The 13490-nt window shown below is 43.5% G+C and overlaps 1 protein-coding gene across 1 annotated transcript in view; it reads left to right on the plus strand.

The window, feature by feature from the left end:
- The window catches only part of RCL1 (RNA terminal phosphate cyclase like 1), a 57064-nt gene extending 54758 nt beyond the window's left edge, over positions 1-2306 (plus strand). Inside the window, exon 9 of the mRNA XM_073345256.1 lies at positions 14-2306. Coding sequence (XP_073201357.1) covers positions 14-122 — 109 coding nt within the window. The 3' untranslated portion in view covers positions 123-2306. The remainder of the gene's footprint in view (positions 1-13) is intronic.
- Positions 2307-13490: the final 11184 nt, after the last annotated feature.

The following is a 13490-nucleotide window of genomic DNA, read 5'->3' on the forward strand; positions in this document are numbered from 1 at the left end:
ACCATCAACCTAGCCTGGACCAGTCCACACAAGAGATCCACTTCCTGGACACTACAGTGCTAATAAGCGATGGTCACATAAACACCACCCTATACCGGAAACCTACTGACCGCTATACTTAGCTACATGTCTCCAGCTTTCATCCAGACCACACCACACGATCCATTGTCTACAGACAAGCTCTCCGATACAACCGCATTTGCTCCAACCCCTCAGACAGAGACAAACACCTACAAGATCTCTATCAAGAGTTCTTACAACTACAATACCCACCAGCTGAAGTGAAGAAACAGACTGACAGAGCCAGAAGAGTACCCAGAAGTTACCTACTCCAGGACAGGCCCAACAAAGAAAATAACAGAACGCCTCTAGCTGTCACCTTCATTTTATTATCTGATTACCTGATCAGCCATTCCATTATTTCTCCCAGGCTTGATGTTAGGCTGACAGGCCTAAAATTACCCACGTTGGCCCGTTCACCCATTTAAATATGGTCACATTAGCTTTCTTCTAGACTTCTGAAATTTGTCCACTGTTCCAAGAGTTATTGACCATTAATGTTAATGTTCCAGAGAGCTCCTCAGCTAGCTCTTTTAAAACACTTGGGTGCAAGTTATCCATACTAGCTAATTTAAAAATGTCTAAGTTTAGTAAGTTTTGCTTCCTTTATCAGTTTTCTACAATTCCCAATTTCTGATTTATATACATTTCCCTGTCAATGGTAAAATGCCCATTGAAGTTAATTGGAACAAGATCAATCCCTTACTGTGACCTTTTCCTAGCTTTCTGTAAGTAATATTCTATGAATTAAAAACAGAGATGGGCTGAGGAAGTCATGTTTGGGTTCTGCAAAACCAAACGCAGGTCCATTTGGATCCAAGTTCCATTTTATCCAAATCCCCAAAGTTCAGGTTTTGTTTTCCTTCCATTATGAATGTATAGGAAAAAGGCTGATATTTTAATGACTTTTAGATTCTAAATTAGGGACCAAGCCAGCAATTTGCTGTGCACCTTTGGGGAGGTGGAGGCGCTCAGCCACTCCCAGAAAGTGTGCAGCATCTTGCAAGATCATGCCCTTAAGGGATAAATAACAAAAGGCAAATACAGCCCCTACTAACTTCTTATTCCATGTGTGGATGAAGTAGATATGATGGGCCAAAGCCACAAAGTTTGGGAATGTTCAGAGCAGGGGCTTGCTTTGGTCCCATGGCATGAAGAATAGAATGAAGAATAGCTGATGAAGTGGTTGTGGTTCTTTCTATCAGCTTCTGAGTTCAGATAAAGAGTAAACCTACATCTGTTTGGCTTGCTCACTTAAACATTATACATTGATTAATTTAAGGCCTGAAGATTAAGCCTAGCATCACACATAACAAGACATACAAAACTGACTATCTCTGGACCTAAGACTGTACAACATAGCCCCCAGATTTACATTGAAATGTGGTTGAGCAATTTGGTGAGTAAAATATGACTCACTGACTCTTTTGTTTGTTCAAAAATATTAAAGGGAAATACAGGCAGAGATCAAAATTCCTACTAACTTATGTTTTTTCACTTTTTTCACTGGGTAATTTTCCAGCTGCTGGAGAAAGGCCTAATGTGAAGTATTTGTACAAACACTCTCCTTCTAAAAGATATTAAAGCTTTAATAAAGTCCTTTATCAGATTTGTTCCCAAGGCAATAACAATATTAATCAATGAGCTGCTCATTGCATTTTTTCCAACTCTTAGATACAGCATATTATCCTAAAGAGGTTGTCGTAGCAGAGGTATGTCATATGCATACATGTAATAAAATACTTAGCTTGTATTTAGTGCATTTCATCCTTATATCTCAAAGCACGTTGCTTGGATGGGGCCGTTATCCCTGCTTTACAGTGGGGAAATGGAGGCACAAAATGGTGAAGTGACTTGCTCAAGGACACAGGAAGATAGTGGTTAGAATTGGGAATAGAACCCAGGTCTTCTGACTCTCAGTCCAGTGCCAAGACTTTCCTCACTATCCTTTCATGGGACAAGATAAAAAAGACTGGGACTGTTCAACTTGGAAAAGACATTTAAGGGAGGATATTACAGAGGTCTACAAAATCATAAATGGTATGGAGAAAGTGAATAAGGAAGAGTTATTAACTCCTTCACATAATACAAGAACCAGGGATCACCCAATGAAATTAATAGGCAGCAGGTTTAAAACAAACAAAAGGAAGTGCTTTTCACACAACTCACAGTCAACCTGTGGAACTCATTGCTAGGGGATGTTGTGAAAGCCAAAACTATAACTCGGTTCAAAAAAGAATTAGGTAAGTTCATGGAGGACAGGTCCGCCAATGGCTATTAGCCAAGATGCTCAGAGATACAGCCCCATGCTCTGGGTGTCCCTAGCCTTTGACTGCCAGAAGCTGGGAGTGGATGACCGGGAATGATGATTACCTGTTCTGTCATTATCTTTGAAGCACTTGGCCCTGGCCACGGTCAGAAGACAGGATATGGGGCTAGAGAAACCATTGGTCTGACTATACTAGCTGTTCTTATGTTCTTACTACCCATAATGAAATCTGAATTAATGCAATGTCCCTTTAAGGAAGAATTCCAGTGGCTTATTTCCATCTTCTGGTTTTCTTCGCCTCTCATTTGTTGTCAGCTTCCTTTGCTATATAATTCATGCAGCCTTACATAAACTTAAAGGACTAAATCCTGAAGTCTTTCCTTGGGCAAAACTCACACTGAGATGAAAGCCATGCCCAACCCATGGCCAGGATGGTGTGCAGCCCCTCAAGCCTGCAGCATATGGGCAACAATAGCAGCTTCCACCTCAGTCACATGGGGCACAGGGCAACTGGATCATGTAAAACAAATGTGCAGCCATTCCCCGGCCCACCCTGTCCTTTCCCTTACATGGACTTCTGCACTGGCCAATGTGCACAGCTTCCCCTGCATGGCCATTCAGGCAGCAGACGCCCTGTATAACCTTTAGGCAGATCTTAAGTGGTTCAGAGGACCTTCCCCTGATCTTCTCCATCCATGTGACTTTCATCCAATGTTTGTGTCATCAGACAGGAGGATCTCCTAACAAAATGTCACCTAGATATCTCTGTCTTCCTATTTTGGGATACATATCACCTTTTCCATCTCATGTTTCCCTACATTCATCAGTTTGAATTAATAGATTAATATATATTCATTAGATCCCCTAGTCTAACCTCCTGTATATCACAAACCATTGCATTTCACCCACTTACCTCTGTAGTGAGCCAAACAACTTTTGTTTGGCTAATACACATCTTTCAGAAAGGCACCCAGTCTTGATGGGAAGACATGGCAAATCCACCACTTCCTTTGGTAGTTTGTTCCAATGTTACAAATTTGTGCCTGCTTTCCAATTTGCATGTGTCTAGCTTCAGTTTCCAGCCATTGATTTTTTTTATGACTTTCTCCACTATGTTAGAGAGTCCCTTTTCTCCACTGGGAAAATAAGGGAGAAAGTGAAAGGGAGGGATCTGTGCTTCAGATAGATACACACTCATCTAACGCAGTGAAGAAAAGGGATTGTGTCACCAATTGATGCTTTGGGATTTCAAGAGGGTGCAAGAAAAACAAATTGCTTACTAATGGGCAAATCCAGAAGTCCTTATAATGGCCATTACAATGAGCAGTTCTGTTTAAAAATTGATGGCGTGTTATGGCCACCCATTTTGATGCAGGTCCCTAAACCCCACCAATGAAGTCAAAGGGTTTTTCCTGAGTAAAGATCTCAGAATATGGCTCTATATTTACAATGTAAAAAGCTGGCAAAGTTGAATTTGGAACCCAAGTAAGGTAGTTAAGTGAGCAGACCTAGCAGTACTGTATGGTTAGGAATGTCGTTCTGTTTCTTTATATCAATTATTTTTTAAAAAGGATGATCTTCTAAACCATGTGAGAGATGCATGGTGAAAGCCCAGCCCAGTTCTCCTTATTTGAGCATGACTGTTATCGCAGTCGATGGGCGTGTGTCCTGAATAAAGACTATATCAGCTCAGAAGTAAGACCTCAGAGTAGTGCCTGATGTTTTGAGCCATGACTTCCATTGGTTTTAATGTCATGTGACTCAAAAACCCCTATAACTAGCTGATAAAGACTTACCGCTTAGGTTCTGCTCCTGTTTTAACGTCCCTATTGACTCCTGAGAGCGCGGGATCTGGCCGCTAACATAATACTAGTGCTGCCTCCCAAAGTAACCGTTCTTATCTGTACTCACTTGAGTGAACAGTGCTTTGTACCCGCATCCTAAACAGTGGTACAAGTAGAAATAATTTCTTGTTGGTACTGCACTCATGGAAGGGACACAAGGGAGGGCACGTGACCCTCCATGTGACTCCTCCCCCAGTCCGGGGGCCCCACACTCTCCCTGTCTCCTCTGACACCCCCTTACCTGTCTAAAATTTTACAACTGCATCTGTTAAACAGATGCAGTTGTAAAATGATGCTTTGGGCCCCTGGTGCCACCTGTACTTTGAGGATCCAGCAGCACCCCAAATTGAAAGTGTCTTAAATGAAAGAAGGATAGGAAGGACAATCACCCCACTTTCCCTTAACACCCTATCAATGCCTCCCTTATGTCCAGACTAAGCTTCTGCCAGCTTGCCTTTATCTAAGTATTGCTCTCTGCCAGGCACTAGGACAGCAAAGATGCTGCGCCATCGGGGTTTGATGGAAAAGAGGCACAGAACGGTGTGTGCCATGTGCAGCATGATAGAACTACAGCCCAAATTGTTTTATTATTTTCCTCAGCATGACATACAGGAGGGGCAATCAAAATCGGCCTGGCAGAACGTGCATGAGAACTGTCTCTGGACAGATAAGCAATTGATCAAAATCACATACTCTGATCTCTCGGGGCCAAATCCTGTTCCCATTGAAATCAAAAGGAGTTTTGCTATTGAGTTCAATGGGAACAGGCTTTGACATTTGGCGAGGAAAGAACAAAACTACTCAAGCAAGGGCTATGTTGCTTATACTACAGGTATCAAAGGCTGTTGACTCATGTGAGAAAGTCAGCAGCCATCTGATCTTTGTCCATTGCAAGGGAGAAATCAGCAATCAATGAGGCTAGAATATAGTCTCTGTACCATATCCAACTCATAAATCCATCTGAAAAGGATTAAGGAAATATGAAGGCTCCAGATTACCGTAAAGTCCTCAGTCCCTTGGTTAGAATGCTCCCATCAATATATGTTCATAGTCCAGAGGCTGGAGCAGGAAAGAGGCAAAATGGACGTTTCCAGGCCAGGGCATTTTAGTTTCTGCCAAGTGCCAAGTAAAGGGAAATCTGTTCTTACTGTGAAAGATGGTGTTTGGAGTCACATGGGCAAGTTACATGTCCATCACCTCCACCCATATTCTAGTTAAACCGTTCACAAAAAGTCCATGAAGTGTAGACAGGTGTTTCTGAGAGTCCATTGTGAGCTAAGTGTTCCGTAATGGGCCATTCAACTTGACTTATCCCTTCATGTGCTGGCTAAATACCTTGTGGGAGTTACCACAGCAGCAAGCATGTAGTAAACATAGCTAATATTCATAACTTCAGATACCAAGCTGAATATACAATCATAGAAATAGCATAATCATAATCATTTCACCTATATGACTATTCCCAAAAGAGATTCTGAAAAATCACACCACATTCCTGAGACCCTATGTGCCAGCACCATGCCTCACTGGAGTTTTATTATCTGTTATGTAACAACAGAGATGGAGCCAGTGGCATGACTCCATTTAGCTTAAAAGGGCATGGTTAATTTTCAGCTGTTCAGGTGTGACTGCCCCTTTAGTCAGTGAGGACATATTGGCTGGCACACATTCAGGTTAATGGCCTTCAGTGTTCCTTTGCAGTTACCACGTTTATGAACATTAAAAAGTTATGTGCTGAGGTGGTTTAAAGCATAACACAGGTTTTTAGGTTTGCAAACCTGTGAACCTCTCCCTCTTTGAGATTTTATTATTATTATTTTGCTCGTTATAATGTGGGAGGGGGTCTTCTCTCCACCCTCTGCTCATGAGTTATGTATGTGTCTTGTAACACTCTTCTGAACACCAGTTGGAAGGAATTTTTTTTTCAGTAAGTGTGGACTGATTCTTTTCTCTTAGAAGGCATGTAATTTTTTCAGGTTCACACTAATTAACACAGAAAACAATTGGGGCTGTTAAACTGTCTTCAAATTCCATAGGAAATTAAGGTCAGCTATATTTTCCAGTACAATGATGAAATGGGTGTTTGTATATACAAATATTAACATGCTTAACTACTCACTTTCCCCCAAAATATGTAATATTTCAGTCTATATAGAATAAGGGAGTTGGGCGAGGAGCCATTTCCGAATATGTATAACTTACTAAAAGACAAATTTTAAGTAGAACCGTATCCTAAACTGCGTTATGGTACTGTACCCAAATACTGCATTTCAATGGGGAATTCAACTTCCTTTATAGGAACAGAACAGACTCCTGAAACTCTTACCACAAAAGTGGTCCATACATGCAAATAATCCCATTGTCTTCAGTGGGATTGATCAAATGATGAAGGGTTTACAGGATTAGGTTCCAAGTTTGTAAATTGTTCTAGATGAAACTGATAATGCCTGAGCTGTCAGATCAGAAGGAGCATCATTCGAATAAAGGTGGGCAGATGTGTGATAAGTCTTAGCTCCGTTGCTAAGATGAGGAACATATATTCAGCAAAGTTCTTGGCAGATTCCTGAGGCAGCTGGTTTAAAATCGTTAGTGTCCAGCATTATAATCTTCACTTATAGTTCTCTCACCTACAAAGCTAGAAAATGAGGCATTTGTTTTCTTTGTTTTGCTGCTCCAGTTCCAGTTAGCAAAATGCATGTTAGACTAGTTTGGCTGCAAAGAAGAATTCTAAGTACACTGGGGACAACACCTGATACCTGATACCCAGCAGAACTGGGCTGACATCAGAATCCAAACATCCTCTTGTCAGTGCAAGCAGAGGCATTCCTCTAATGATTTGGATTTGATGTGATGTAGTATGAATGTCATGGATAATTCAGACCAATGGGGAGAAACAGAACCAAAAACAGTGTTTAAACATCTTCTGTCCCGTCCTCCACCCCTTGAGGACTCCTGACCAATTTAACAGCAGAATACATATGGTAACAAACTTAAACAAAGCCTTTGTTTCAGTTTGTTAGCATATGCATTGTCCTGTTAAAGCCATATAAAGAATGAATGCCCTCCCTAGCCGTGTTCTGCACCGTGTTCTGCACCCAAGTCTTTCCAGTACCCCGTACCCCCTAAAAATTTCTTGCCGGTACTGCGTACTGGAGAGTACCATCCTACTTGCACTGCTGATCCTAATCTGGCCTGAGATAGGCTCAGATTATACAGCGGAAAAACAGAATGTCAGAGGCTGCATGTAGATCTGGGGGGAGGAGCAGGGTTGGCCACAGGGTAATGGGGACTATACAGCCTCTTGGGACATGACCTTCCAAACCTTCTTCTCACAGATTGTCCCAAACTAGCATTAATTTTCGCAATACGCAAGTTCTGCAGGTTTGCCAGAGGATGATGCTACAGATGCCTGGTTGCACCAAACTCTTCCTCCCCCCCCACCCCATTCTTTCAGACTGTTGTCCCTGCCAGTGGAAGTGTGGAGACAGACAAGGCAGCATGTAAGCCCCATGGCATGGAGCCTTGGCTGAGCAAGGCTAGACATCATAGTACTTAGAACACCGGTGGCCACAGGCCTTTGCCTGTATTAGTTTTCCCACCATTGTTACTGGCCTGTCTTCCAAGATCTGTGAGAGTGATGGGTCATCCTTCAGGATAGGTTGTAGATCCTTGTGATGCGTTGGAGAGGTTTTAGTTGGGGGCTGAAGGTGACAGCTAGAGGCGTTCTGTTATTTTCTTTGTTGGGCCTGTCCTGGAGTAGGTAACTTCTGGGTACTCTTCTAGCTCTGTCAATCTGTTTCTTCACTTCAGCTGGTGGGTATTGTAGTTGTAAGAACTCTTGATAGAGATCTTGTAGGTGTTTGTCTCTGTCTGAGGGGTTGGAGCAAATGCGGTTGTATCGGAGAGCTTGTCTGTAGACAATGGATCGTGTGGTGTGGTCTGGATGAAAGCTGGAGACATGTAGCTAAGTATAGCGGTCAGTAGGTTTCCGGTATAGGGTGGTGTTTATGTGACCATCGCTTATTAGCACTGTAATGTCCAGGAAGTGGATCTCTTGTGTGGACTGGTCCAGGCTGAGGTTGATGGTGGGATGGAAATTGTTGAAATCATGGTGGAATTCCTCAAGGGCTTCTTTTCCATGGGTCCTGAAAGACAACTCATCACTCTCACAGATCTTGGGAGACAGGCCAGTCCTTGCTTACAGACAGCCCCCCAACCTGAAGCAAATACTCACCAGCAACCACACACCACACAACAAAAACACTAACCCAGGAACCTATCCTTGAAACAAAGCCCGTTGCCAACTGTGTCCACATATCTATTCAGGGGACACCATCATAGGGCCTAATCACATCAGCCACGCTATCAGAGGCTTGTTCACCTGCACATCTACCAATGTGATATATGCCATCATGTGCCAGCAATGCCCCTCTGCCATATACAGTGGCCAAACCGGACAGTCTCTATGCAAAAGAATAAAAGGACACAGATCAGACGTCAAGAATTATAACATTCAAAAACCAGTCGGAGAACACTTCAATCTCTCTGGTCACTTGATTACAGACCTAAAAGTCGCAATATTACAACAAAAAAACTTCAAAAACTGACTCCAACGAGAGACGGCTGAATTGGAATTAATTTGTAAACTGGACACTATTAAATTAGGCTTGAATAAAGACTGGGAGTGGATGTGTCATTACACAAAGTAAAACTATTTCCCCACGTTTTTTTCCCCCTACTGTTCCTCACACGTTCTTGTCAACTGCTGGAAATGGCCCACCTTGATTATCACTACAAAAGGTTTTTGTTTTGTTTTTTTCTCTCCTGCTGGTAATAGCTCACCTCACCTGATCACTCTCGTTACAGTGTGTATGGTAACACCCATTGCTTCATGTTCTCTGTGTATATAAAATCCACCTACTGTATTTTCCACTGGATGCATCCGATGAAGTAAGCTGTAGCTCACGAAAGCTTATCCTCAAATAAATTTGTTAGTCTCTAAGGTGCCACGAGTATTCCTTTTCTTTTTGCAGATACAGACTGACACAGCTGCTACTCTGAAACCTGTCACAATACTTTGCTGCTATCGCTCCCACCTGGGCCCTCACAACAGCCTCTAACAGCAGGCAGGCCACAGCCAGAGTGTCTATATATAGCTACAGCCTGCCAGCCACCCATCAGCCACACCCTGGCATCCACCAGACTGGGTTACCACTTGCAGGGTGACCCCCAACATATGCCCAGTTCCAGATTTCTCCCCAAAATGTGTGTTCTGCATTGGCCAGCCCTCTCCTGGACTGTCCAGATATATTACAAGGAGATAGGTTTTAAGTGAGTACAAGTATAAAGCATTAAAGTCAGAAATGGTCACAAGAGAAATAAAGATAAAATGCTTCCTAGTACTAAAACTTAAACTAAATTTGATTCAAGGTGAAGTTCCTTGCCACAATGTCCCAGTAACATTGCTGACCAAATTCATAGACCAAGGTCTGCTCCCAAAGTCTGTTTCTTTTGTTTCTGAGGTGAAAGAGAGAGAGAGAGGGATCGATAGGGAGAGACTCCTTGGGGTGTTCTTGCCCCTCACTTTATAGTCCAGTCCCCCTTTGAAATGCATTCTTCTGAGGGTTACCCCTAGATAAAGTTTGTTCCTGCTGTGAGGCTGGAGTCATGGAGTCTTGTGGTGAAGAGATTTCATGCTGTTGTTTGCTAAGATGCTAATCTGTTTGTTCCTGCCTCCCCTCCCCGCTTCCCTGCCAAAGAATGGCTGCTTGATAAGTGATTGCCCATCAACTTTGATGACACTCTGTTAGAGGCATCAGCTTGTCCTTTGTCTTTGAGAAACTGGTTACTCCAGACTTGCAGGGGCGGCGAGTTATATGGCCTCATGGTGGCCGGGCTCCACCAATATTCAGGGCCCGGGGGTCCGGTTCCACCAATGTTTGGGGCCAGGTCTCTCTCCCGGCCCCACCTGCTGCACCCACATGCCTCCCCCAAGTGTCCCCAGGCCCCCACTTGCTGACCCCGCTCACCGCCCCAGAGCCTGCAGCTCACACTAACTCTGCTCTGGCGGCTTCCGGCATCATACTCTTGCCGCAGGGTCCTAGTGCCAGGGTAGGCTGCCCTTCCACCCTACCCCTGACCTTCTCCAATGCCCCAAACCCCTCATCCCCAGCCCCAGACAAAGCCATCACCCCCCCCACACCTTAATCCTCTGCCCTAGATCTGAGCCCCTCCCACACCCCAATCCCCTCATCCCCAGCCCCAGACAAAGCCCTCATCCCCCTCACCCCACCCCTCTGCCCTTGCCCTGAGCCCCCTCTCACTCCCCAAACCCCTCATCCTCAGGCCCACAGCCCTCACCCCTGCACACCCTCCTATCCCCAAACTCCGTCCCAGAGCCTGCACCCCTCACCCCTACCCTTTGCCTCAGCTCAGAGCCTGCACCCAAACTCCATCCCAGAGCCTGCACCCCTCACCCCCTCCTGCACCCCCTGCCCCTGCCCTAGCCTGTAGCCTGTCCCCAAACTCCCTCCCAGAGCCTGTACCCCTCACCCATTCCTGCACCCCCACCCCTTGCCCCAGCCCGGAGCCTGCACTCAGCACCCAAACTCCATCCCAGAGCCTGCACCCCAGACCACCTCCCCCACCCAAACTCCCTCCCAGAGCCTGCACCCTAATCCCCAGCCCCAGTCCAGGGCCTGCACCCCAGATCTCCTCCCCCCACCCAAACGCCCTCCCAGAGCCTTAGGCAGGTGGGGGGTGGAGTTTGTGCGGGAGCGGGTTCTGGGCACCACCAAAATTTCTACAAGCCTGCCACCCCTGCAGACTTGTATGGTAAACACATTTCAGACCTAATTTCAGCTTATGTTTATAACTTTACACATACGGTTGCTGCAGACATTTCATCATCATATTATTGACCAGTGAGTTATTAGTTGTCAAATGATAATTTACAAGGTATATTTTGTACAAAGATTATTACAGTAGTATGTGGGATGTGAATATAGGGGTTCATTTGGTCTCATTGGCTCACCTATTCAGATATCTCTTTGAAAGCATTATCCATTCCCTTTACTCTTGAGAATGACTTTCAAACTCCATTGCTTTTTATTAGAGTCAGATACGTCTTGCAAGAGCTGCTCATTTCAACTCTCTCGCGGGGGTGAAGAACTGTAGAAGGATATTTCTAGAGCCTAAAATGCTCTCCTTGAGGGTGTGATCTTATTTGCATTGAACTACATTAAGTTAGGGTTTGGGTGGAGGTGGGAAATCAGTTTGAATGATGAACTGATGCTCCTTGAATTCAATGCCTGCTGCATGTCATTCCTCGGAAATGAAAAACTAGGAAATGAAACAAACTTGAATGTTGCTTTATTATTATAATTACAAGACAAATCTATCTATAGTCTGGGTGGCTTGTTTCAAAAAGGCTGGCCTAGATTCGGCTGTCAGTTACACCAGTGTAATTTGAGAGCAACACAGTTAAATGAATTAGCATCACTCCAGATTTACACCTGTGTAAAAGCAGAATCTGGCTCAGCTATTAAGACAATACATTCTGTACAATAATCATAGAGATTAAAGGCGCCATCTACTGGTTGTCAACAGCCTTTCCCAAACAATTAGGCTGTAAGAAGAGCCACCTTAAAGGGATATGATCAATTTGTTTTCAACCCAAAATATAGGTTATAACCACAATTTTCAAATGTGGGTTGTGTGAAGTTCTGCACCTAAATCAACGTTTAGGGTACCTAAAGAGGTGGCCTGATTTTCAGAGGTGCTGAGAGCTGAACAGCTCCCATTAATTTCAATTTGAACTGTGGGTGCTTAGAACCTGTGAAAGGCAAGGTCCTTTTTAGAATCCAAAATATGGATTTTGGTGCCTAAATTAGGTGCCCAAATGTCACAATTTGGCCTTTGTTTATAAAAGGGGCTTGGAAAAATAACCAATACGAATATCAATATTTGTGTATTTGTTTATTTCAAATTAAAACTCGCTTCAGGTTTTAAAAATTTAAAGTTCAACATTCACCGGCAGCCCTGTGAACCCAAACAGGACAGCTGTGTGCTCTTGCTGGAAAGTGAAACTGACTAGAAACAAAAGTGAAACTGGCCAGCTTTGTTGGACAGTCTCAGCTGCATGAAATGCATTAAGTAAGCCACATCACAAATGAATGAGATGTTTTACATTCTTTGATTATAAATCTAAAAAGTTTAAACCAAATAAGTATTTAAAAAAATATTATCTTGACAGTATCTCTTTAAAAAATTTAAAAGGACTGAGTTTATAATAGACGGCCAGGAGTTGAATTTGTAACAGTATAGTCAGCTCAAGATTCTTGCTCCTATCTTTAGACTATTTGGTGCTTAATATAGGTGCCAAGTGCCATATCTTTACTTCCCCTTTGGCAGAGAATGGGGAATTGAACCTTGGTTTCTCACATCCCAGCAAGTGCTCTCACCACTGGGCTAAAAATCATAACGCAGATATTCCTATCTCCTCCACCTCTATTTTGAGACCTGATCCAGTAGGCACCCTCTGAGAACACCTTCTAGACCAGGCAGCACAGGTGACATAGGTTCTCCTCGACCTGTCTTCCCTTAGTAGATGGATCACACTGGGGCTTAGACAGGAAATAGATGGTCCAGAGCCTAGAGTGAGGCAGACAGGCACATATTCACAGATGCAACCCCTGACATCTGTAAGGCATTTGACTTGGTGCCACACGACATTTTGATTAAAAAAACTAGAACAATATAAAATTGACATGTCACACATTAACAGGAACAAAAACTGGCTGACTGATAGATCTCAGAGTGTAACTGTAAACAGGGATTCATCTTTGAGTGGGTCTGTTTCCATTGGGGTCCCACATGGATGGTTCTTGGCCCTTTATACTATTTAACATTTTTGTCAATGACCTGGAAGAAAATACAAAATCTGCAAACGGTATCTCTGATTTCAGAGTAGCAACCGTGTTAGTCTGTATTTGCAAAAAGAAAAGGAGTACTTGTGGCACCTTAGAGATTAACAAATTTATTTGATCATAAGCTTTCATGAGCTGATGATGACACAAGGATTGGGGGAGTGGTAAATAATGATGAGGACAGATGACTAATCACTTGGTAAACTAGGCACAAGCAAAGAACGTGTGTGTTAATACGGCTAATTGTAAATGTATACATCTGGGAACAAAGAACATATTTACAGGATGGGTGAGTCTATCCTGGGAAGCTGCGACTCTAAAAAAGATTTGAGAGTATGACAGATAATCAGCTGAACATGAGTTCCCAGTGTGATGCTGTGGCCAAAAGAG

This window comes from Lepidochelys kempii, chromosome 5 (genome assembly GCF_965140265.1).
Source record: "Lepidochelys kempii isolate rLepKem1 chromosome 5, rLepKem1.hap2, whole genome shotgun sequence".
NCBI classification, from domain to species: domain Eukaryota; kingdom Metazoa; phylum Chordata; order Testudines; family Cheloniidae; genus Lepidochelys; species Lepidochelys kempii.